Below are 27,061 nucleotides of genomic sequence, written 5' to 3'. Positions count from 1 at the left end.
TAGTGGGGAATGGAGACATACTTCTAGAAGTGACCCCTTCTTTACTGATTAAAGCCATTTCGAAGAAAACAGACTAATGCATGCAGTTGATGAATACGGATGATATTATGAAATGAAAGATGGTACTCCTATTGAGGAAGAGGTAATGGTACCTAGAAATGTAGAAGAATTCATAGCTGAAGAGGTTCAGGGAAGCGTAGACAGACACCTGTATATAAGTGGAATTGTAGCAGCATTTGTAGTGTTTGCCAGGAATCAGTTAAACATTTTTTATGTACATTTCCATGCAAAAGTCTTAAACAGAAAATGTTACTTTTACAAAGACTAGACCCATGCAAAGTAAGAAAGTACACAAATCTACAGGGACACTCACTAGCATGTTTATCAAGCAAAATGTGCCAAAGCACCTTTCATCATTTTAGAATGTTAGCTACCACTTGCGAATGCGTACTTTAGTTAGAAGACTTTACCATGTGAAGAGTCCTGCACTATGTTTAGAAGAAATGAATAGAGCTCTTTTGCATGGAACAGTGGCAGAGGTGGAAATGGTTTGTGGTGATATACAGTTTCATTTCTTTGGACCTGAACACGAGTGCAGAGAAAATGAACAGCTGGAATCTGCAAGTGTACCAGAACAAGAGATAGGTATTTCTGAAGACACTTCTCAGGAAGAGATTAGAAAATGTAAAACAGTCTGTTCAGAGAAACCGGACTATGTTTGCATATCTTGCCAAGTACAAACCTCAAGCTCCTTATGTTATTGTGTCTTCAAAACCTGACGAAGACAACAGAGATGAGAGGTGAGAATTTGCAGCTTACTTAGTTGTAGAGGAACGCTTTGGTTGTTGCACACAACAAATTATATGTAAATATTGTTATAATAAATTATAAGAGAATAAAATGTCACTAGAGCAGTGTATAACAATTTAGAACTAGTTTCTATTTGACCACAAGATTTGAATGTTAAAGAGTCTATACTTTATACAATGTTTACAACCATTCCAAACGATTGTCCGTATGGAGGCAAAGACAGGAAAATTACCTCCAACAGACCTCCAGAAGGGTCTAAAAGGAAGAGTTGATTATTTGCCATTAGATTTTAGGAAGAATGTTGAAACTGTAGGTGTGAAAAGAGACTTGGAAGAAGGACTTGTAATTCTAGTGAATGGTGTGCCTACTAAGAATAAAATGATATGGCAAGAGTTAGTAGATGTTAGCAAACTTACGAAAGCATCATTATATCTGATACAAAATAACATTTACAATAGAAATGTAGATGCTCTTCAGGATATTTCACATATAGATGATGATGGAGTAACATCAAGAAGCCAAATTGAAAAGGTGGATCGAGCAAAAAATGAATCCTCTACATTCTAAAGAGAGTTTTGGAGACGCTATTGAGCTATTCCAAATGAAAAAAAGCAAAAGGAGCTCCATTAAGTGTGTGGGAGAAACATTTAGAAGCTTGTTGCTTCCCAAACTTGTTTCCTACTGGAGTAGGCGGTAGGTATGATGACTGGCCTGTACAAATACCAGCAGCTGGGTACAGGTCAACTAGGCTATATTCAGAGGACCCTAGATTTCAACAGTTTATTCCTTATATATTTCACCTACTATTTGAGAGTGACTTGTCTGGGTTATCCTATGCAGGACTGCATCTCAAGAATCTGACAGCAAGGGAATTTGTTGATAAGGTTCATGGAAAAGAACACCTTGAGTATAACTTAATCAATTTGATTGCATGTCAATGTGGCACAAATTAATATTGGTATAATCGCCACGGTGAGCTGAAATGCATGTTGAGAAATCTAGTATCACCTACTTGGCTTGTCACTCTCAGTTGCGCTGAGTAAGCATGGGATGATCTCTTTGAATTCTTACAAGAAGCAAACACTAACGTAAAATATAACAATCTGAAAACTCTAGGAGAACTCTGTTCATTGGATCCTTCAAACGTTTGTAGCTACTTCAAACATCGATTTCAAGCAATGATGGCTTTTATCTGTAACAAAACAAATCCACCTCTGGCGAAGTCACTGATTTCTTTTGGAGGAAAGAGTACCAAGCTAGAGGTGCTCCACATATACATATGTTGTTATGAGTAGAAGATGCCCCAAAGTTTGGAACAGAGAGTGATGAGTCTATGTTGTCCTTTATAGAACAGTATGTGTCAGGTGTAAATACCAAGGGAAACTTCTGAAAAGGGATAGAGACAAGTTGTTAGATTTCAAAATAATAGGTGTGGTAAATACTGTAGTCGAGCATACAGATCAAAAGGAACATTTTATACAGAATGTCGTTTTGGATTCTCACAACCTGTGATCTCAGAAGGAAGAGTAAATAGCTTTTTGTCTGCAGTCAGACACACCTTGACATAAAAATCACCAAAAAATACATACAATCTCAGTAGAACAGAAGCATCAAAACATACCAATGACTGCCACCATGTTATTCTAAAGATATGGAACACAAATATGGATATACAGTTAGTTGCAGATAATTCTATTGCTGTGGCTTGATCTGTTACTTCTTACATAACAAAGGCAGAAAAGACAGAGATGAAAGAGATGTGGAAGGAGATTTCAGCAGAAAAGGGTCTCACAAAGAAATTGTACAGTTTCAGTTTGAAAATGCTTACATATAGGGAAATTGGCTCTTTTGAATGTGTAGATAGGTTGAGCTCTGCAAGTTTTTTTTACCAAGTCTAGAGGAATTGTGTGGATAAACTTAGGCCTTGCAAGAAGTCGTAATAGAGTATTAAAGACTTTTCCAGAATTACTGTATCTTGCCAAAGTTGATCCAGAGAGTACAGATATTCTAAAGACTAACATGTTGGATTCATACTACCCAAAAATAAGTGTCCATCTGAAAAACATGTTGTATGAAGTACTTCAGCATTACACACATAGGACTAATGTGAATGAAAACATTCAAGGAGGAAGATTTGCAGTTACTGGATGTGATGGCTGTTTAGTAAGACATAACAAAGGAAATCGAATTAATCACAGAAAGCTTAGGGCCATATGTATGAAGCACTGTATTAGTGATTACCAAATAGTGATTTTTACTGAATCGCTATTTGGAAATCACTAAATGTGATGTAACATAGTATTCGCAAAATGTTTTGCGATTACCTAAAATTAGCAATTGCAAATAGTGATTACCAAATAGCGATTCGGTAAATTAGTGAATCTCTATTTGGTAATCTCAGTTTGTGATTTTTGCATTTATGAGTAGCTTGATCACCTCACAAGCAGGAAGTGGGTCAGTCCATGCTGTTTCCAGAAGCCCGAGCCACAGGAGGAAGCAGACTCAATGAGCTCAGCATTAGGGAGTTAGTTTGAAGTGTCACCCAGGACCAAAACACCCCATGGCCACTGAGGGGAATGCAAAGGATGCTGGAGACAGAAAGAGGAAACTGAAGTTCAGTAAGCAGGAATTGGAGGTGCTCACTGAAGAGGTGGTAAAGAGCCAAGACAAGCTCTTTGGGAAACCCCCTCCATAGAGTGAGAAGCAAAAATTATGGACTGACATCCAGGCAAAGATCAGCACAGTGGGTGTGGCACAGCACCCCATTGAGGAAATACGCAAGCGTTGGTACGATTTTAAGTACACGTGCGAAGGAGAGGGTAGCAACCAGGCTTATGGAGGCAAGGAGCACTGGCAGAGGACCATCCACCCAGACACAATCCACCTCCTTGGAGGACATAGTAGAGGCAACTCTGAAGCCTGAAGACATTTTTGGGGTCACTGACACAGACAACTCAGCCACACCAGGCACCAGCAAAGGTAAGCACAACAATGATCTGAATTACCACATGTGCAGGGAAAATTGTCCCCTAGAGGAAATCAGTGTTAACACTCACTGATAAAAACAGTCCATGCCACACATTCCATGCAACCCAACAATGTCTTATGGAGTGGTAGTCCATATTCCAGCAGTGAACCAAGATCACACATTGCAGCATTGTGCATCCCCAAACAGATAGGCAAAACAAATGACAAGCAGAAACACTATGTCAGGGAAACTGTTTATTTCAAAATGAAACTTTGAACTGAGACATGCAAAAGTAATTTGTAAGTGAAATATTGATCATTGATGGTGCTGATGTCCCTGCACCACATTCAGCAGAAACAGAAACTGGGAGGAATAAGGAAAGCCAGCCACGGTCTGAGGTCGAAAACGCTGTGTCCGCACCTGCACAATCCAGACACGGGGCAACAGTGGACATGACAGAAGATGTGCATACACCACATTCAGAAGATAGACGCACTCACAGACGTCAGTCCCTTTTCCAGCACCAATACACTCCCCTCAAAGACATAGAGCAGATGTCAAGCAGAGGATGGTGAGGGCCCATCTATTTTTGGTGGTCTCGAGGCATCAAGGTTGAAGGTGCATCACCTACTATGTAGCACATGAAATCAATGCACAAGAGATTGGTGTCTCTGAATCGCAACATGTGCTAGCTGAATTCAACAGTGTTGGAAGGACAGAAAGCAACAGCAGACCATTTAAGGGAGATGACGAATACCATTAAGGAACTCTGCACAGTAATGCACCAGGACCATGTCACACATTGTCGGCGCTATCACCAATTGATGGGTAGATTGCATGGGTTTAGCAGACCTGTCCATCGCCTCACAAAGCAACTGCTTTACTGTCACAATGTGTCGTGGGCATGCAAGTGGAGATCGCACATTGCAGTGGAGACATTGCACAGGCACTGGTGCAGGTTACCAATGCATTGGAGAACATGCAGACAGCCCAGGTCGCTAGGAACTTAGACCTAGGTGGTGGGGATAGTGAGGAGCTCTCTAGCATCATTAATGTGACTATCCTTACGATGGAGTATAGGCGTTGCAGTTCCAGACACAGTGCTGTCTCAGAAGCCTCACCAAAAGATGCCACTGAGCCCACTAACCAATCCAGTAGAGTGCATGGATGTAAAAAGTAATGGGGACATGTTCCAGGGCTTGTTGTTTTGCGACATTGCACTACTCATATCATGTTTATGATGAAACATTTGATTTAAGTACAGATAGTGCTTTTGGACTACCTAAGTTGTATGCCCACATATTTGACCTGAAGTTGAGGCAATAAATGTGATACCTATAGCAATAAGGAACAATGCGTGGCCTCTTCATTACTTTTTTTGAAAAAAAATTGTGCATCATTTCTGCATGTCTTTATCTGCCTTCTGCTGCTCTTGATCCATCTGCTGAGTGACGGGGTCGTAATGGGGTGTCATCCTCATCAGACTCTGTATCTGAGGGTTCCAGGTGCATGTCTCTCAATGTGGCGATGTTGTGCAACATAGCACATGTAGCCACAATCTTGCAGCAGGTCTCAGGACTATATTGTAGTATCCAGACACTTCTGTGCAGGCATCGAAAGCGATTCTTCAGCAGGCCAAAGGGCCTCTCAAAAACACTTTGCATCCTCCTATGTGCAGCATTGTAAGGCTGTTCACTTGGTGTAGCTGGATTGAGGCATGGTTTGAGGATGAAGGACCGCATTGCATATGCACTGTCTCCTACAATGACAGGAGAGAATATTGAGTCATTGTCATCTCTAACCTCATCTGTATACTATGCTACATTGTTCTATGTTTATTTACCAAGTAGGTATCCTTCTCCAAACTCTCCACCAAGTAGCTGTGTGTAGATTGCACTATGCCTGGATATAAAGGAGTCATGTATGCTACCAGGGAATCTGGCCACTAAATCTGTGATGATGTGTGAGGCACAGCAGATTACCTGTATGTTCATGGAATGGCTACATTTCCGATTTCTGTATATATATTAATTGGCTGATGGTGGCTAGATTGTGACATGTGTCCAATCAATGCAGCCAATGAAATGTGGGAATTGGGCTAACTGATAGAATTAAAATTTTGTGAGCCGCAAGTCCTGTAAGGTGTTGGGGAATTTGATGTGTTCATTGATTTTGGTTAACATTGCATTCAGGAATGCATGGAAGAAGCGTGAGAGCGCACTTTGGGACACACCTCCAGCTGCTGCTATTACCTCTGATAGCTTCCTGAGCTGCAAGGAACACATAACAACTGCATAAGAGTGGGTATTGCATTGGTTCTGTATGTGTGCCGCTGCAATTGTGGTTGCCAATCTGCTATTAGGTCTAATATCATGGCAGGATTCAACATATACGTCTCATACATCTTCTCCTCTGTTTGGTCAAACAATGTTATGTGCACTCTGAAAATGCGCTCCTGTCTCCTCCCCCCTCTCCTCAAACCTGTCAGGATCCTCATCCTCCTCGCCATGAGGTAGAGTGCAGGCATTGTTGAAAAGGGCTGATGCACTCTGGGCCTCTTTATATAGGTTGCACCTGATTACCACCTGATTTGAGTTGGTGGTAAATTGCACATGCAAAATCCCTGTTTTGCAAGAATTTGCAATTTGTAAATGGTACATACATTGAATTTGCAATTACCTATTTGAGAATCTTAATTTGCGTTTTGAAAAATCGAGTTGCAATTTCAGGGAATCGCTAATTTTGAGATTCCTTAAAATTGGTCTGCGAATGCCTTTCATCCATTGTGAAAGCCGATTTTGCATTTGCAAATGGCCTATTTTTGCGATTCAGAGAGAAAATAATTTTTCGACTTGTCCCTTTTACAACTCTTCAAACCATGGATAAATTAATCAAAACAACTTGACTGTTATGAAGACTCATTCAAAGATGTAAAACATAGCATTCAGTGTTGTTTCCATCATATTTACAGATGTTAAAAGATGAGTCTGCACAGGAAGAAATTATCGCATCTGACATAGCAAGGTAGAGTTTGCAAAGCAGCCAAAGTTCTGCACCAGAAAGGCAAGATCCTCTTGGAGAACCACTAATTCAAAATGAAGGAGCTATAGCAATGAATGAAGTGGAAATTGCCATGCAACAGACAAGTGAGGAAACAGTGGATTTACAACACTTAATGAAACAACTGATCAATGAGCAAAGAGAAATTTACAACAAAATTAAAATCAAAATAGAACATGGATTTCTCCATGACAAAAAACTATGTGCATGTCCTACATATAAACCAATATTATTGTAGATCAGTAGACAAGCTGGAACTGGCAAAAGCTTCCTAATTAAAGTTCTCACCAGTTATTTGCAGAAGACTACTGATTCAATTTTGTCCTGTGTAGTAACAGCTCCAGCAGGATTAGCTGCTCATAATATTAAAGGAGTTACTGTGCATCGATTACTAATGCTACCTGTTGAGCATGACCATAAACTGAAATATCAAAAGTTATCTGGTGACACTTGCCATGAAGTATCAAGAGTTTTAAAGAAGATGACTCTTCTCATTATTAATGAAGTGAGCATGGTATCAAACATAATGCTTCCTTGCATACGTTTAAGGATGCAGTAGGTTTTGAGAACCAGATATGATGTAGTATTTGGAGGAAAGCATTTAATTGTGTTTGGAGACCTACTTCAACTCACACTTGTAAGAGGACAACCAATTTTCAAAACTCTTCTCCATAATGAAACAAGGAATTCCAAAGGAAGTATTGGCAATGTAAATATTTGGTTAAACTCTAAGTACAAAGAATTAGTAAGAAGCGTGCACCAAGCATCTCATATGGAATATGGAGGGATCCTGAAAGACATTAGAGTAGGAGTTCATCCAAAACAAGGGAAAGGTGCTCTGGAAACTTGCCTAATGGAGAACCTATTCACATCTGACAGTGTTCCAGAACTAATGTTTAATTTCATTAAAGAACAGAAATATTTAAGTTTGTTTAATGCCAACACTTGCACAGTGCTCAACATTTAATGAGAAATTACTACAACTGGAGAAAGAAGATAATTTAGAAACTACAGCTATTGATAAAAAAATGGAGCATCAAAGAGTCACAATACTACTGACAGATAAACTACAATCAAAATTGAATTATTTGGCGAAATCAGTATCCAAAACAGCAGGATTAGAAAAGCATTTCCCTGTTTGCAAAAACTGTCTAATTATTTTGTGGCACAATATAAATGTTGAGGAAGGCTTAGTAAACTGTGCAAAGGGTAAAGTTGTTTAATTCATTAATTTTCCAAACAGAGACGAGATAGAATATTTGGATATAAAATTTGATCAGAGAGGTGAGGTGAAGAAGATTGGCAGGTGTGCTGCACTTTTTTGCTTGTAAAAGACTTATAAGTGCAATGGCAACAGTTTCCTCTGTCTTTAGCATATGCAGTGACCATCCATAAATCACAAGGTTTAAGTGTAGATGCAGCTTTGGTTAGTGTTGGATGTTCTGTATTCAAAGAAGGAATATTATATGTAGTATTGTTGCGAATTAGAACCTTGTCCAGTTTGTTTTTAATTGATTTTGATGGGAGCAAAGTTAATGCTGATGTAAGCTGTGCAAGAGAACACAATTAAGAAGTTTATACACTCCTCATTTAGACCAGTACCTCGTTTATGAGAAACGGATACTCTGCCCAAAGCGGAAGATTACAAAACAATCTACAAACCATCAACAAAAGAAAGGACAAAATGAGAACACACACAGTGCTAAGAAGAGGAAACTGGAAAATGACGGTCAAATGATAGATTACCAATTAGAAAACAGTACAGGTATCAACTGCTATGCAAATTTCATTCTTAACATACTCTTCCATTTACCCCATATAGTAAAGCAAATTGAACAAAAGTCAGATAAGAGAATGTGCTCTGCATTATATAATTTGCTGCAACATTTAATAACTGACAAAACTGTAGTACATAAAGCTTCAGGGATACAAGCCCTTTTAGATGTATGTAGTGCATCAATAATGTTTACTCTCAAAACTCAACAAGATGCCCAGGAATTCATTATGGTCATGCTTGGAGTCTTACAAGAAGAACAAGTTTGATGCTCTTTGGACTCATTCACAAATGACCAATGAGTGTGAAGAAGAGTGCTCTTTTACATCTACAATGGAAATCAACTCTGAACATTTATGTACTTAACATTACCTGATTGTAAGACTGTACCTTTTGACAAAATGTACTGAAGCACCAACCAAAATATGACCTGCCCGAACTGCAGATCTGACCTTTTCACAACACTATTTCAACAAAGAATAAGAAAGTATATTATACTAATGCTACAATGCTGCAGACCAGATGGTAGCAAATTGGAAACTCAAATTACAAACATTAAAGCTGGACAAATATCACATTCCGGAAGAACTTTTACTACTTTGCTACCATCTGTCATGAAGGAGTTACTACAACCTCTGGACACTACACTACATATTTAAAAAGTAAACGTGGATGGACAGAATGCAACAATATCAACCTGACATACAAACAAAAGCTTCCCTTCAAACTACCAAACTCATGTCTTCTCTTTCTTCAAGCAAAGTTCTAAGGAAAAGTTATGGTTAAAAAAGTGGTGTACGATATATCCCTGATATGCTTAATCTTTTCTTTAGACATTGTTCGGCCTACCAAGGGTAATGTCTATAAAACAGGGTCAAATGCAACGGTGCTTTCAATATTGTATAGAGAAGTTAATATAGCAAATCCATACAATGCTCTCTAAATAAACTGTGAAACTGGAAGAACATACTCAAATTACAGCAGCTCAAAGTTGAAACAACAACATTTCATCAACAATAAAAGAAAATTGACTTTTTGCTTCTCCAACGTAACTTCTACTTTCAAAGTGAGGAGAAAAACTGTTAACTGAGTTTTTGTATGCATGGATTATTAATACTTAGAAATCATGTGGCCTACCAGGGATGATGGTTTCCAGAAAAACTTATAAATTAGAAAAGTACTTCAGATTTACTTCTGATATTGTACCGGATATAACTGTTCAAGAAAAATATTAAAATGTACTTGTTTAAATTACTGTAGAAGCTAGAAAGTAACCCAGTAATTAAAGAAATGTAGTGAATGCAATGCATAGTATAACTTATTTGTAGTGATATACTGTGGGGCTTTTTCAACACATTGATTGTTTTTTACCCCACTATTTGAAGCTGATGCTTTATAAAAACCACCAATATACAGTGAAGAAGTATAAAAGCTGAGAGCAGTGAAAAAATAAAAATTATAGTTTAACTACATTGTAATAATGGTTTATAGTGTTGTATTGATTATTACTATATTTGTGTAATTGTAGAAATTAAATACTAACATATGTTTCTCTTTTTTTTTTCCTAATAGTTGCTATAGTTCAACATTGTTATATAGCAGCCAAAGACTTTTGCACACAACCATACACACACTCATACAATCACTCAATCTCCAATGCACCACTCATGCGTTCAGTCGCACATCCATACATGCACTCTTACACACAGTAAGACACCCATGCAACATTCACTAATACATCACTCATACATTCATTTCCTGACCCATATAGCACTTCTGCAGTCACTCACTCACCCATACACCACTTACACACTCATTCTCTCACCCATACATGCACTTGTGCACTCAATCAATGCCCCATGCATCATACATGCACTCACTCACTCTTCCATACATGCACTCACACACACTCTCAGTTACCCATGCACCATTTGTGCCATTACTCTCACACACCTCCCATACACTCATTCACTCACCCATGCAGCACTCGTGCACTCACTTATCCATACAGCACTCATGCAGTCACTCACCCATCTACACACTCATTCATTCACTCAATCTACCATGCAAAGCTCATGCACTCACTCACTGATCCATCCATACAGTCATAGACAGTGATTCATCCGTGCACCGTTTCTACCCTACCTCACTCACACATACAGCATCTATACATTAATTCACCAATAAATCTATTCTGACACACACACACACACACACAGTCACACATATATATCTTATGGGTTTTAAACCAAGAAAGTCAGTTCTAAACAGAACCTTTTTTTCTGGAACTCTTAAAACAAATGGTGTTTTCAGAAAGTTTTGTACATTTTGTTGGTATTTGTTTTAAATAAAATGGCAACTAGCTGATAACAAAGTCCTTACAACTTGGAAAAACTGGAAAAGGACATGACTCAATTTAGCAGCTTTCTTCATCAAAGCAACTGACTTCTCGCCTACTGTTAAAACTGTTTTACAGTTCAGCCAGAAACTTCCCACTCTATTAAATTCTGGAGCAATATTTGACAACTGGCTCCCTAACTCTTCTGGCACAATGTCTCTCACAGATGGAGTTGGTGTAGTTTAATGCAATTTTTCTCCATCTCTTTCCTCCATCATCTTTGATACTTCCTGTTGTGGTAGGCCTTGAGATGGTAAAGCATACTAGTTGTGGGACAAGAGTGTTTCTTGCTTGATCCTCGTGAAAGTACTTTATCACATAGACTCCATTAGACCAGTTTCGCTACAATCTTCTTTTCTCCCGAAGGGATAACAAAAAAATTCCAGCAATTGATTTCTTCTTTGGAGTAACTTCTTGATCTGAAGAACTTTCTTCCTCTGAATGTTCCTGGGGCAGAGGAGATGAACTAAATGTTATTTTATCTTCAAATAGCAAAAAAAAATAAAAATTTTTTACAGAAAACAGGAGTGGATGCAGCACAGCTAAAAGAGCTTCCTCTCTCTGCAGGTTTGATCCAAATGGGAGGACTGGGTGTGGTTTTCCCTACAATATAACTATTTACTGTCTTGACCATTGAAATCCTTTTATTTTGAGATCACACGACAGTCACGAATAACGACGTAATGGCAACACATGAATGCATCGCAACCAAACGAATTCAAAACACAATAACGTGTTTACAAATCTATTACTTAAGAGATTTAAACGTTTATATACCACTATAATAGAATACTAATGTGAAAGATTGGGTTTAAAATCGGTTTATATGTACTTACAATTTCTTGAAAGTACGCCAACATTGTGATTAATCGCAATAAACGCTACTGACAAAACGGATGCCATTAAAGAAAAAATAAGTGCATAACACTGTAGAAGTGATCTACACATTTATTCAATAGTTTCCTCTTCAAAATAATTCAAACATTTTGAAAAAGGTTATGTAGGAAATGCCTTTGTATACACACTATGGCCCTCATTATGATATTGGCGGGTGGCAGAGATCAAGTGCATGTGCAGTGCAGGGGCCCCATGGCAGATATGGACTCATAATCCCCAGGGCAGCGCTGCCATGGCAGATTACAACCGCCTGGACTGCAAGGCTGCAGCCTGGAGGTGTCGGCAGCTGGACCATGGCGGCTCCACCATGGTCATAATGTGGCGCTCGGACCGCCATGACCACGGCAGTCTGACCCTCACCGTGACCCAGGCGGTTGCCAGACTGCCAGGGTCATAATGACCCCGTATATTTTTCAGAAATACCCCAAAATCACGATTAATCGTGACCACCACTATGCAAATGTTTTATTGAAAAAAATATGAAAAACATATATTGAGAAACGTACACACAGTAGCAAATAGAATTCTACAAACTGTAAAGTTAATTTACTTAAAAAAATGTAATTTACATTTTTCTATAATAATATGTAATCTATAACTAAAGTTTTGCAGACTCAGCGTAATGCATCTCTGCTTTGCTAGAATTTCTGCCACTGTGGTTTATATTCACGTGGAGTATATCTATCATGTACACATGCATCCTACTACTTATGAAAATAACTATTTTTTTTTACACAACATATAAAATATTGATAAAGTAGCTTGCTTCTGTGATCTATTCACATAGTCCAATACAATCACTCACTCACCCTTACAACATTAACACACTCCATGACTGCCAAGTATCACGCATCAGGCGTTAGTCTAACGCATTTCAGTGTGGTGGTCTGTATCACTACACTCAAATGCATTATCACACATTATAGCTCCTCCTCAGCAGTCAAGTGGAGCACTGTTATAATCCACCATCATGACTGTGGGCTGCAGTGGCTGAGCGTGGGCACGCTCCTCAAGTTCCAGCAGGCTAGAGGGGTTGGCTACAGCTCCGCAAGTACTCTGTTACAGTGTATGTAACACATCCCAAGCCTGACACAGGCGCATAACTGGTGTCACAGTCAGTGTCCAATGGTTTAACTGTGCTAAGATGGGGGTGTGAGTCATAGTTTTGGCTGCGCTCTTCGTCACGCCAGAAATGCTCACTGCTGCAGCTCCTCTGACCTTGCCTCACGCACTTGGCAGGATGGGTGTCTGGCGACTTACAGTGCTGGCTGCGGAGAGCTCTCACTGCGGCTGGCAGTTATTATGGGATCATCTTCCCACCTTCCGCGACTCAACCTCACCCTAGGCCCACAAGGCTGACTCTAGTGAGAGTGAGTGAGGCAGACTGAGGCCAGACAGAGTCACAGTGAACAACTAGAGCAGCAGTAGCAACTCAGCTGCTCACCGGGTCGAGCACGGCGCCGCAGCAGTGGTAGAAATGATTGCACATGATCCCGCAAGCGGGGCCTGACCCCCCCCCCAAGCTCCCCAACTCAGAGTCATGAAGGTCAACACTAAGTAAGTGCCACAGCGAGCACCGCTGTATTAAAGTGTCATAAGTATACACTTGTGTGTCAAATACGCAATGCTAAATTAAATTGGTTGGTTGTAGAGCCGTGCAACTCTCAGGTTATAGCGGGTGGCGCGCTGGACCCCTGGGCGGGCGTAAGCTCATCTATTACTTTTTATACTGCTCACTGTCAGTGCCTTTTTGAAGTAAAAAAAAGTGCCCACGCTGCCTATGACCTAGGCTGATTGCTTGATTTTTGCTCGTGAGAAAGTGTCACTATTAGTTGTTGAAATGTCACTCAATTACACTGAAATGATGGAAATATCATACATAGCAATCTGAAACCTCACTCACTCATGACACAATCATTCACACACCAATGCACACAGTCATATACCTACTTACTCACCGACTCAAGTAGTCACATATTGATTGACAAACTTAAAACACACTGATACACCTATCATTAGAAGCAGTAAAACGATTTTACACCCACTAACACATCCACTTACAAGCTCACATACCCAGGCACAACTACAGACAGACAATTACAGTCCTAGTGACAGACCAATACTGCTACTCACGCACCCAAACACCTACCTATTCAGTCATTCATAGAGGCATTTTAAAATGCATCAGATTGTATATGGTAAATTATAGTTTTTTTAAAAATGTATAATATGAATAAAAAAATACAATTAAAATAGACATCACACTTACAAAATATAATTCCCAAAAAACTTAGAATTTAAATAAAAAAACAAAGGTTACAGGGATGTTATAGTAAATAATTAGAAGTTAAAAATACATGGAAATTCACTGAGAAAACAAAGGTTACAGTAATGTTATAGTTAGGAAAAAAGAATTAAAAAAAAACATAGTAATTCATTGAAAAAGCCAAAGGTTACAGGGACGTTATAGGTAGGAAATAGAATGTCAAAAAAACCTTAGAAATTCACTGAAAAAAACATAGGATGCAGGGATGTTATAGTTAGGCTCACATTTTAACCCCTTCCCCGCCACGGACGTAATGGTTACGTCCATGGCAGCGCCCGTGTGGCGCCATGGACGTAACCATTACGTCCTGAATGCTTCCCTCGGGAGAAGCGCTAGCGCTCCTCCCGAGGGACGCCCCCCCACCCCCCCAGGTCAGGGCTGACAGGGGAATCCCTTCCCCTTCCACCCCCGACCCCCCCCACCCCCCCCTGTGACGTCAGCGCGCGAGCGCGCGCTGATTTGTCACAGGGGCCTCCCTAGTCGCGCTGGAAGCTCTGCTTCCAGCGCGATTGAAAAAGAAATGCAAAAGCATTTCTTTTTCAATCACTTGGGAGGCCCGGAGGGGCTTCAAAGGGAAGGAAAAGTATTTCCTTCCCTTTGAAGTCCCTCCGAGGGTTTCAAAAGCCAGATTGCTTGCAATCCGGCTTTTGAAACCCCACTAGACACCAGGGATTTTTTTTTTTCTTCATTGAAATTGACAAAAGGGAGCGACCCCTTGGGCAAGGGTCGCTCCCAGGGGGGGCATTTTTTTGAAAAGGCCTTTTCTGCCCCCCCTGGGGGCAGATCGGCCTTACTAGGCCGATCTGCCCCCAGGGGGGGCAGAAACCTCTAGGCACCAGGGACCATTTTTTTTTTTTTTTTGTTTCATTTTTTTTTTTTTTGGTGGGGAGCGACCCCTTAGGCAAGGGTCGCTCCCCTTGGGGGAAAATTATATTTTGGCCATTTCTGCCTCCCTTGGGGGCAGATTGGCCTATTTTGATGAGGCCAATCTGCCCCCAAGGGGGGTAGAAACCACTAGACACCAGGGAGTTTTTTCTTTGCGTGAATTTCACGCAAAGGGAGCGACCCCTTAGGCAAGGGTCGCTCCCTGGGGGGGAGGGCAATTTATTTTAGGCCATTTCTGCCCCCCCTGGGGGCAGATCGGCCTATTATTAGGCCGATCTGCCCCCAGGGGGGGAAGAAACCTCTAGGCGCCAGGGCAATTTTTTTTTTTGTGTTTTTTTTTTTTGTTCTTTCTTTTTTTTAGAGATGGGGAGCGACCCATTAGGCAAGGGTCGCTCCCCTGGGGGGCAAATTGTATTTAGAGCATTTCTGCCCCCCTGGGGGCAGATTGGCCGATTTTAGGTCAATCTGCCCCCAAGGGGGCAGAAACCACTAGGCACTGGGGATTTGTTTTTTGGCGCCAATGTCACGCAGGGGGAGCGACCCCGTAGGCAAGGGTCGCTCCCGGGGGGTGGGGGGTGGGGGTTGGGGGGGCAAATTTATTTTAGGCCATTTCTGCCCCCCCGGGGGACAGATCGGCCTATTATTAGGCCGAACTGCCCCCGGGGGGGGGGGGCAGAACACTCTAGGCGCCAGGGCAATTTTTTTTTTGTGTGTTTTTTTTTTGTTGTTTCTTTTTTTAGAGATGGGGAGCGACCCATCAGGCAAGGGTCGCTCCCCTGGGGGGGCAAATTGTATTTAGACCATTTCTGCCCCCCTGGGGGCAGATTGGCCAATTTTAGGTCAATCTGCCCCCAAGGGGGCAGAAACCACTAGGCACCGGGGATTTGTTTTTTGGCACCAATGTCACGCAGGGGGAGCGACCCCGTAGGCAAGGGTCGCTCCCGGGGGGGGGGGGGGGGTTGGGGGGGGGCAAATTTATTTTAGGCCATTTCTGCCCCCCCGGGGGACAGATCGGCCTATTATTAGGCCGAACTGCCCCCGGGGGGGGGGGGCAGAACACTCTAGGCGCCAGGGCAATTTTTTTTTTGTGTGTTTTTTTTTTTGTTGTTTCTTTTTTTAGAGATGGGGAGCGACCCATCAGGCAAGGGTCGCTCCCCTGGGGGGGCAAATTGTATTTAGACCATTTCTGCCCCCCTGGGGGCAGATTGGCCAATTTTAGGTCAATCTGCCCCCAAGGGGGCAGAAACCACTAGGCACCGGGGATTTGTTTTTTGGCACCAATGTCACGCAGGGGGAGCGACCCCGTAGGCAAGGGTCGCTCCCGGGGGGGGGGGAGGGGGTTGGGGGGGGCAAATTTATTTTAGGCCATTTCTGCCCCCCCGGGGGACAGATCGGCCTATTATTAGGCCGAACTGCCCCCGGGGGGGGGCAGAACACTCTAGGCGCCAGGGCAATTTTTTTTTTGTGTGGTTTTTTTTTTGTTGTTTCTTTTTTTAGAGATGGGGAGCGACCCATCAGGCAAGGGTCGCTCCCCTGGGGGGGCAAATTGTATTTAGACCATTTCTGCCCCCCTGGGGGCAGATTGGCCAATTTTAGGTCAATCTGCCCCCAAGGGGGCAGAAACCACTAGGCACCGGGGATTTTTTTTTTGGCACCAATGTCACGCAGGGGGAGCGACCCCGTAGGCAAGGGTCGCTCCCGGGGGGGGGGGTGGGGGTTGGGGGGGCAAATTTATTTTAGGCCATTTCTGCCCCCCCGGGGGACAGATCGGCCTATTATTAGGCCGAACTGCCCCCGGGGGGGGGGCAGAACACTCTAGGCGCCAGGGCAATTTTTTTTTTTTGTGTTTTTTTTTTGTTGTTTCTTTTTTTAGAGATGGGGAGCGACCCATCAGGCAAGGGTCGCTCCCCTGGGGGGGCAAATTGTATTTAGACCATTTCTGCCCCCCTGGGGGCAGATTGGCTAAGTTTAGGTCAACCTGCCCCCAAGGGGGCAGAAACCACTAGGCACCGGGGATTTGTTTTTTGGCGCCAATGTGACGCAGGGGGAGCGACCCCGTAGGCAAGGGTCGCTCCCGGGGGGGGGTGGGTGTTGGGGGGGCAAATTTATTTTAGGCCATTTCTGCCCCCCCGGGGGGCAGATCGGCCTATTATTAGGCCGATCTGCCCCCGGGGGGGAGGGGCAGAAACCTCTAGGCGCCAGGGGAATTTTTCTTTTTTTTCTTTGTTTTTTGTTTTTTAGAGATGGGGAGCGACCCATCAGGCAAAAGTCGCTCCCCTGGGGGACAAATTGTATTTAGGCCATTTCTGCCCCCCTTGGGGGCAGATTGGCTAAGTTTAGGTCAACCTGCCCCCAAGGGGGCAGAAACCACTAGGCACCGGGGATTTGTTTTTTGGTGCCAATGTCACGCAGGGGGAGCGACCCCGTAGGCAAGGGTCGCTCCCGGCGGGGGAGGGTGGGGGTTGGGGGGGCAAATTTATTTTAGGCCATTTCTGCCCCCCCGGGGGGCAGATCGGCCTATTATTAGGCCGATCTGCCCCCGGGGGGGGGAGGGGGCAGAAACCTCTAGGCGCCAGGGGAATTTTTCTTTTTTTTCTTTGTTTTTTTTTTTTAGAGATGGGGAGCGACCCATCAGGCAAAAGTCGCTCCCCTGGGGGACAAATTGTATTTAGGCCATTTCTGCCCCCCTTGGGGGCAGATTGGCTGAGTTTAGGTCAACCTGCCCCCAAGGGGGCAGAAACCACTAGGCACCGGGGATTTGTTTTTTGGTGCCAATGTCACGCAGGGGGAGCGACCCCGTAGGCAAGGGTCGCTCCCGGCGGGGGAGGGTGGGGGTTGGGGGGGCAAATTTATTTTAGGGCATTTCTGCCCCCCCCCTGGGGCCGGCTGAGCTACAGGCCAAACACCACAGGTAGGCACCTTGCAAAAAACACCTCTGTTTTCTGTGAAAAAATATGTTGTGCCCACGTTGTGTTTTGGGCCATTTCCTTTTGTGGGCGCTAGGCCTACCCACAGAAGTGATGTACCATTTTTATCGAGAGACTTAGGGGAACGCTGGGTGGAAGGAAATTTGTGGCTCCTCTCAGATTCCAGAACTTTCTGTCACCGAAATGAGAGGAAAAAGTGTTTTTTGGGCCAAATTTTGATGTTTGCAAAGGATTCTGGGTAACATAACCTGGTCAGAGCCCCGCAAGTCACCCCATCTTGGATTCCCCGGGTTTCTAGTTTTCAAAAATGCACTGGTTTGCTAGGTTTCCTCAGGTGTCGGCTGAGCTACAGGCCAAAATCCACAGGTAGGCACTGCTTTTTATAAAAAAATGTGATGTGTCCACGTTGTGTTTTGGGCCCTTTCCTTTCGTGGGCGCTAGTCCTACCCACACAAGTGATGTATCATTTTTATCGGGAGACTTGGGGGAACGCTGGGTAGAAGGAAATTTGTGGCTCCTCTCAGATTCCAGAACTTTCTGCCACAGAAATGTGAGTAACATGTGTATTTTTAGCCAAATTTTGAGGTTTGCAAAGGATTCTGGGTAACAGAACCTGGTCCGAGCCCGGCAAGTCACCCCTCCTTGGATTCCCCTAGGTCTCTAGTTTTCAGAAATGCACAGGTTTGGTAGGTTTCCCTAGGTGTCGGCTGAGCTAGAGGCCAAAATCTACAGGTAGGCACTTCGCAAAAAACACCTCTGTTTTTTTCCAAAATTTAGGATGTGTCCACGTTGCGCTTTGGGGTGTTTCCTGTCGCCGGCGCTAGGCCTACCCACGCAAGTGAGGTATCATTTTTATCGGGAGACTTGGGGGAACGCTGGGTGGAAGGAAATTTGTAGCTCCTCTCAGATTCCAGAACTTTCTGCCACAGAAATGTGAGTAACATGTGTATTTTTAGCCAAATTTTGAGGTTTGCAAAGGATTCTGGGTAACAGAACCTGGTCCGAGCCCCGCAAGTCACCCCTCCTTGGATTCCCCTAGGTCTCTAGTTTTCAGAAATGCACAGGTTTGGTAGGTTTCCCTAGGTGCCGGCTGAGCTAGAGGCCAAAATCTACAGGTAGGCACTTCGCAAAAAACACCTCTGTTTTTTTCCAAAATTTAGGATGTGTCCACGTTGCGCTTTGGGGTGTTTCCTGTCGCCGGCGCTAGGCCTACCCACGCAAGTGAGGTATCATTTTTATCGGGAGACTTGGGGGAACGCTGGGTAGAAGGAAATTTGTAGCTTCTTTCAGATTCCAGAACTTTCTGCCACAGAAATGTGAGGGACATGTGTTTTTTTAGCCAAATTTTGAGGTTTGCAAAGGATTCTGGGTAACAGAACCTGGTCCGAGCCACGCAAGTCACCCCTCCTTGGATTCCCCTAGGTCTCTAGTTTTCAGAAATGCACAGGTTTGGTAGGTTTCCCTAGGTGGTGGCTGAGCTAGAGGCCAAAATCTACAGGTAGTTACTTTGCTAAAAACAGCTCTGTTTTCTGTGATATGTCCACGTTGTGTTTTGGGGCATATCCTGTCGCGGGCGCTAGGCCTACCCACACAAGTGAGGTATCATTTTTATCGGGAGACGTGGGGGAACGCTGGGTGGAAGGAAATTTGTGGCTCCTCTAAGATTCCTGAACTTTCTGCCACAGAAATGTGAGGAACATGTGTTTTTTTAGCCAAATTTTGAGGTTTGCAAAGGATTCTGGGTAACAGAACCTGGTCCGAGCCACACAAGTCACCCCTCCTTGGATTCCCCTAGGTCTCTAGTTTTCAGAAATGCATAGGTTTGGTAGGTTTCCCTAGGTGGCGGCTGAGCTAGAGGCCAAAATCTACAGGTAGTCACTTTGCTAAAAACAGCTCTGTTTTCTGTGATATGTCCACGTTGTGTTTTGGGGCATATCCTGTCGCGGGCGCTAGGCCTACCCACACAAGTGAGGTATCATTTTTATCGGGAGACGTGGGGGAACGCTGGGTGGAAGGAAATTTGTGGCTCCTCTCAGATTCCAGAACTTTCTGCCACAGAAATTTGAGGAACATGTGTTTTTTTAGCCAAATTTTGAGGTTTGCAAAGGATTCTGGGTAACAGAACCTGGTCCGAGCCCCGCAAGTCACCCCTCCTTGGATCCCCCTAGGTCTCTAGTTTTCAGAAATGCACAGGTTTGGTAGGTTTCCCTAGGTGGCGGCTGAGCTAGAGGCCAAAATCTACAGGTAGTCACTTTGCTAAAAACAGCTCTGTTTTCTGTGATATGTCCACGTTGTGTTTTGGGGCATATCCTGTCGCGGGCGCTAGGCCTACCCACACAAGTGAGGTATCATTTTAATCGGGAGACGTGGGGGAACGCTAGGTGGAAGGAAATTTGTGGCTCCTCTCAGATTCCAGAACTTTCTGCCACAGAAATGTGAGGAACATGTGTTTTTTTAGCCAAATTTTGAGGTTTGCAAAGGATTCTGGGTAACCGAACCTGGTCCGAGCCACACAAGTCACCCCTCCTTGGATTCCCCTAGGTCTCTAGTTTTCAGAAATGCACAGGTTTGGTAGGTTTCCCTAGGTGGCGGCTGAGCTAGAGGCCAAAATCTACAGGTAGTCACTTTGCTAAAAACAGCTCTGTTTTCTGTGATGTGTCCAGGTTGTGTTTTGGGGCATATCCTGTCGCGGGCGCTAGGCCTACCCACACAAGTGAGGCATCATTTTTATCGGGAGACGTGGGGGAATGCTGGGTGGAAGGAAATTAGTCACTCCTCTGAGATTCCAGAACTTTCTGCCACAGAAATGTGAGGAACATGTGTTTTTTTAGCCAAATTTTGAGGTTTGCAAAGGATTCTGGGTAACAGAACCTGGTCCGAGCCACACAAGTCACCCCTCCTTGGATTCCCCTAGGTCTCTAGTTTTCAGAAATGCATAGGTTTGGTAGGTTTCCCTAGGTGGCGGCTGAGCTAGAGGCCAAAATCTACAGGTAGTCACTTTGCTAAAAACAGCTCTGTTTTCTGTGATATGTCCACGTTGTGTTTTGGGGCATATCCTGTCGCGGGCGCTAGGCCTACCCACACAACTGAGGTATCATTTTTATCGGGAGACGTGGGGGAACGCTGGGTGGAAGGAAATTTGTGGCTCCTCTCAGATTCCAGAACTTTCTGCCACAGAAATTTGAGGAACATGTGTTTTTTTAGCCAAATTTTGAGGTTTGCAAAGGATTCTGGGTAACAGAACCTGGTCCGAGCCCCGCAAGTCACCCCTACTTGGATCCCCCTAGGTCTCTAGTTTTCAGAAATGCACAGGTTTGGTAGGTTTCCCTAGGTGGCGGCTGAGCTAGAGGCCAAAATCTACAGGTAGTCACTTTGCTAAAAACAGCTCTGTTTTCTGTGATATGTCCACGTTGTGTTTTGGGGCATATCCTGTCGCGGGCGCTAGGCCTACCCACACAAGTGAGGTATCATTTTTATCGGGAGACATGGGGGAACGCTAGGTGGAAGGAAATTTGTGGCTCCTCTTAGATTCCAGAACTTTCTGCCACAGAAATGTGAGGAACATGTGTTTTTTTAGCCAAATTTTTAGGTTTGCAAAGGATTCTGGGTAACCGAACCTGGTCCGAGCCACACAAGTCACCCCTCCTTGGATTCCCCTAGCTCTCTAGTTTTCAGAAATGCACAGGTTTGGTAGGTTTCCCTAGGTGGCGGCTGAGCTAGAGGCCAAAATCTACAGGTAGTCACTTTGCTAAAAACAGCTCTGTTTTCTGTGATGTGTCCAGGTTGTGTTTTGGGGCATATCCTGTCGCGGGCGCTAGGCCTACCCACACAAGTGAGGTATCATTTTTATCGGGAGACGTGGGGGAATGCTGGGTGGAAGGAAATTTGTTGCTCCTCTCAGATTCCAGAACTTTCTGCCACAGAAATGTGAGGAACATGTGTTTTTTTAGCCAAATTTTGAGGTTTGCAAAGGATTCTGGGTAACAGAACCTGGTCCGAGCCACACAAGTCACCCCTCCTTGGATTCCCCTAGGTCTCTAGTTTTCAGAAATGCACAGGTTTGGTAGGTTTTCCTAGGTGGCGGCTGAGCTAGAGGCCAAAATCTACAGGTAGTCACTTTGCTAAAAACAGCTCTGTTTTCTGTGATGTGTCCACGTTGTGTTTTGGGGCATATCCTGTCGCGGGCGCTAGGCCTACCCAAACAAGTGAGGTATCATTTTTATCGGGAGACTTGGGGGAACATAGAATAGCAAAACAAGTGTTATTGCCCCTTGTCTTTCTCTACATTTATTCCTTCCAAATATAGGGGTGTGTGTAAAAAAGACATCTATTTGAGAAATTCCATGTAATTCACGTGCTACTATGGTCACCCCGGAATTCAGAGATGTGCAAATAACCACTGCTCCTCAACACCTTATCTTGTGCCCTTTTTGGAAATGCAAAGGTTTTCTTGATAGCTATTTTTTACTCCTTATATTTCAGCAAATGAATTACTGTATACCCGGTATAGAATGAAAACGCACTGCAGGGTGCAGCTCATTTATTGGCTCTGGGTTCCTCGGGTTCTTGATGAACCTACAAACCCTATATATCCCCGCAACCAGAGGAGTCCAGCAGACGTAACGGTATATTGCTTTCGATAATCTGACATTGCAGGGAAAAGTTACAGAGTAAAAAGTAGAGAAAAATTTATGTTTTTTTCACCTCAATTTCAATATTTTTCTTTTTCAGCTGTTATTTTCTGTAGGAAACCCTTGTAGGATCTGCACAAATGACCCCTTGCTGAATTCAGAATTTTGTCTACTTTTCAGAAATGTTTAGGTTTCTGGGATCCAGCATTGGTTTCATGACCATTCCTGTCACTGACTGAAAGGAGGCTGAAAGCACAAAAAATTGCACAAATGGGGTATGCCCCAGTAAAATGCCAAAATTGTGTTGAAAAATTGGGTTTTCGGATTCAAGTCTGCCTGTTCCTGAAAGCTGGGAAGCTGCTGAGTTTAGCACCGCAAACCCTTTGTTGATGCCATTTTTAGGGGAAAAACCACAAGCCTTCTTCTGCAGCCACTTTTTCCAATTTTTTTGAAAAAAACAAAATTTTCCCTGTATTTTGGCCAATTTCTTGGCCTCTTTCAGGGGAACCCACAAAGTCTGGGTACCTCCAGAATCCCTAGGATGTTGGAAAAAAAGGACGCAAATTTGGCTTGGTTAGCTTATGTGGACAAAAAGTTATGCGGGCCTAAGCGCGAACTGCCCCAAATAGGCAAAAAAAGGCCTGGCACAGGAGGGGGAAAAGGCCTGGCAGCGAAGTGGTTAATCATACAAAGCCACTGAAATTCAGCAGTTATAATTACCTGAGCTACTTCTTGTGCCCTCATAATACATTGCTTATGACCTCACATTTTACATTACACATCATCCACAGAGCCACTCACACACTCACTCATACTCCCATACAAACATCATCACACATACAACTACTGAAATACTCATAGACAGACCAATATAAGTACTGCCACACACCTACTCACTCACACATCACTAACATCACCACTCAGTCATGCATACATAACTATCTAAGCTATTAACACACTCAAACTACTCACACACCCACTTACAGCCCATTCAGACATTAGCTACTCACTCACACACCCATACAAACATTCATATATCTAATAAAAGACCCATACAACCACTGACATACCCACTCACTCACATATACAACTCACACACCCATGTACTCAGCCATGCAGTCACCTACACATCTAGTTACTCGCCAATACAAACACTTACATACCCAATAACTCATCCACACAATCACTCACACGCTCACTCACCGACACATACAGGCACTCACAAACCAACATACCCATACAGCCACTCCTACACCCACTTTCATATTAATAAATTAACTCACACAACCACTCACTCTCAGAATGACTCACTGATACAACCACTCGCTTATGCAGACAGCAACTCAAACATATACTCACCCATACACTCACTAAATGACCCACAAACTCACTGATATAGTTGCTGTTATAGCTACTCAGTCCCAAATAAACCTCTCACACACAAACTTACTTACCCATACTGTTGCTCACAGATACTCTTACTTACCAATACACCTTCTCACACATGCACTTACTGTCCCACTCAACAACTAACACATCTACTTACGTATGGACACAGCCACTCATACATTAATTCAGTCATCCATATACTCAATAACACAGATAGTTACACACCAATTCAGTCAGTCAAACATCCAGTCACTAGATTATACTAACATTCTCACACCTACTCACTCACCTGTACAGCCACTCGGACACCCACTCACTGTACCAATACAGCCTATCACACAGTCAGTTGCTCACCCATACCCTTCCTTACACATCCAATTGCTCTTTCATACAGCAGCTAAGTCAATCATTAACTCACTAATACAAGCGCTCACATCTTTACTCAATCAATCAATCAATCAAAGATACTGTATTCGGCTCAAAAGAGCCATAAAAGACACAATTGATTACAAACATCATGATAAAAACTTAATAAATAGAGGTAAATAAAAATATCAAATATAAAAAACAGATTAAAAAAACTAATAATGATTACGAATTCGAATAGCGGCATTTATAAAATTTAGCACAGCCTCTGTTATCTCCTCTCTGCCAAAGTCCTTTAAATAAGAAAAGACAGAATGACTATGTCTGATACCCAAACGAAAAAGGGCTAGGCGTAAAAATAAATATATAAATTACAAAAAAAGATAAAATGAAAAGTGCTTTGAGGTGATCTACCATCACAGCCGCAAGGAGGCAGTTTCTTGAACCAGGTGTCTTGAGTAGGAAATGCTGATAAGAAATGTATGGATTTCAAACGAAGTGTAGTAAGTAAAAACCTATGCCGTTCAGAAGTAATCATACTAAGATGTAACTTAGTAAATAGTGGCTTTAGAGACAAACGCTCCCGGGCCCCAGACATGTTACCATTTAAATCTGAATTGTATTTAAAGTGCAAATATAGGTCCTTGGTTCTCTGTATAATCTCCCCGGCAAGGAGGTGGGATCCTGGAAATATTCCTTTACCCCAAGGCGCGAGAGCATGAGATTCACATATCTGATCCAAGGGATATCCAAAGAGCGCGTTAATGACAGACAATCCCTAATCACAGATCTGCAAAAATGATCTTCAGGATTTGTCCATACTCTTAACCAAAGCAGTAAAGGTTGCACTCTTATGTAATCGGCTATGTTCCTTAGCCCCACTTCATCATGACAAAAAGCAGCTGAGGAGATGAGGGACTGCTAACAATCTTCTCAAAAACGTATTTTCCACTACCTGCAAACTTGAGCAGTCCGTATAACCCCACTCCTCTGCTCCAAATGTAGTGATTGAAAGGCATTTACTTTTAAAACTGATCATCATTTCCTTAACTGGTTTATGAGCCTATTTCTTTGAAAACCTATAAACTGCGTCAATGGCTCTCTGAAACTGCAGATTGCGGACGTTTATTAAAGATTTCCAATTAAAATCCACATCAATTGGGACCCCTAAATAATTACTCATACACACATATAACCACTTACAGACACTAGATGAGGTCATCAGTGATGTAATTTGAGATGTCATCCACGATGACATCATCAATGTCACTATGTCATGAGTGATGTAATATGTGAGGTCATAAGCGGTGCATTATGGGGTGCACATTATAGTTAGCTCTAGTAACTATAACTGCTCAATTTCAATGTTTTTTTTACGCTTAAAATGGGAGCCTAACTATAACACCTTTGTAACCTTTGTTTTTTCAGTGAATTTCTAAGATTTTCTTAAATTCTATTTCCTAACTATAACATCCCTGTAACCTTTGTTTTTTTCAGTGAGTATATATATATATATATATATATATATATATATATATACACACACACTCATGGCTTTCAGGGTGCCCTGTTATACTTGCTGAATGGTTCATCACTTTTGCTCCTACAACTGCTCTCTTTGTTGACATGAATCTAAGCTCTGCCTCATGCTAATTACTTCTTACAGGACGAGGCAATCTAGTGATACTGAGAGATCAATGTAAAGTAACTGGACGCCAGTGACAAACTTCATCCTGCTGGGACTGTCAGATAGCCCAACCCAGCAGGCTGGCCTCTTTTCACTGTTCCTTACCATGTACTTTGTGGCTGTTCTTGGGAATGGGAGGATTGTGGCCATAATTATCAGAGACCGGCATCTTCATACCCCCATGTACTTCTTCCTGGGCAATTTGTCTTTTGTGGACATTTGCTTCACTTCTGCTATAGCTCCGAAAATGCTCCAGAACATGCTGGCAGAAGTCAGGACTATCTCTTTTGAGGGCTGCATGGCCCAGTTGTATGCTTTTTGCTTCACAGCCACCACTGAAATATACCTTCTTGCCATCATGGGTTTTGACCGATATTTTGCTATCTGCAACCCGCTCCGTTACACCTATGTGATGTCCAGGGTCCTGTGCATATCCTTGGTATCTGGTTCCTGGCTCTTCGTGTCCTTGCATTCTTTGCTGCACATCAGCATGGTATCTAGATTTGACTTCTGTGGCTCCAATCTCATCCAACACTTCTTTTGTGACCTCCCACCACTCCTCAAGTTGGCCTGCTCAGACACCACCACTTATGAATGGCTAGTCTTCACTGAGGGCTCAGTTGTCAGCATGAGCCCCTTTGTGTTGGCCGTTGCCTCTTATGTAGCCATCATATCCACAATTCTAAAGATCCCGTCAGAGGAGCGGAGGCTCCGGGCCTTCTCCACATGCTCCTCCCACCTCACTGTAGTGACTTTGTTCTTTGGGACCATCTTCTTCACCTACTTCCGCCCATTTTCAGCCAATACACTAGACCAGGGGCGGATGGTGACGGTGATGTACACCATTGTGACGCCCATGCTGAACCCCTTCAATTACAGCCTGAGAAACAATGACGTCAAAGGAGCGCTGAGAAATGCATTTAATAGGAAAATATCTGTATAA

The 27,061-nt window shown here is 43.1% G+C and overlaps 1 protein-coding gene across 1 annotated transcript; it reads left to right on the top strand.

Annotated features, from left to right (window-relative positions):
• The first annotated feature begins 714 nt into the window (after window positions 1–714).
• On the top strand, window positions 715–27,061 carry LOC138262304 (olfactory receptor 1E16-like). Its single transcript, XM_069212202.1, has 2 exons — window positions 715–800; window positions 26,137–27,061. The coding sequence occupies exons 1-2, from the start codon at window positions 715–717 to the stop codon at window positions 27,059–27,061; spliced, it is 1,011 nt and encodes a 336-aa protein (XP_069068303.1).

This window comes from Pleurodeles waltl, chromosome 10 (assembly GCF_031143425.1).
Source record: "Pleurodeles waltl isolate 20211129_DDA chromosome 10, aPleWal1.hap1.20221129, whole genome shotgun sequence".
NCBI lineage: Eukaryota > Metazoa > Chordata > Amphibia > Caudata > Salamandridae > Pleurodeles > Pleurodeles waltl.
This window is presented reverse-complemented; position numbering and strand designations above follow the sequence as displayed.

Coding starts and splice junctions, on each gene's coding strand:
- LOC138262304 (XM_069212202.1), top strand. CDS start 715: ATGTTTGCATATCTTGCCAAGTACAAACCTCAAGCTCCTTATGTTATT. Junction 801..26,136: donor GAAGACAACAGAGATGAGAG/GTGAGAATTTGC, acceptor ATCAATGTAAAG/TAACTGGACGCCAGTGACAA.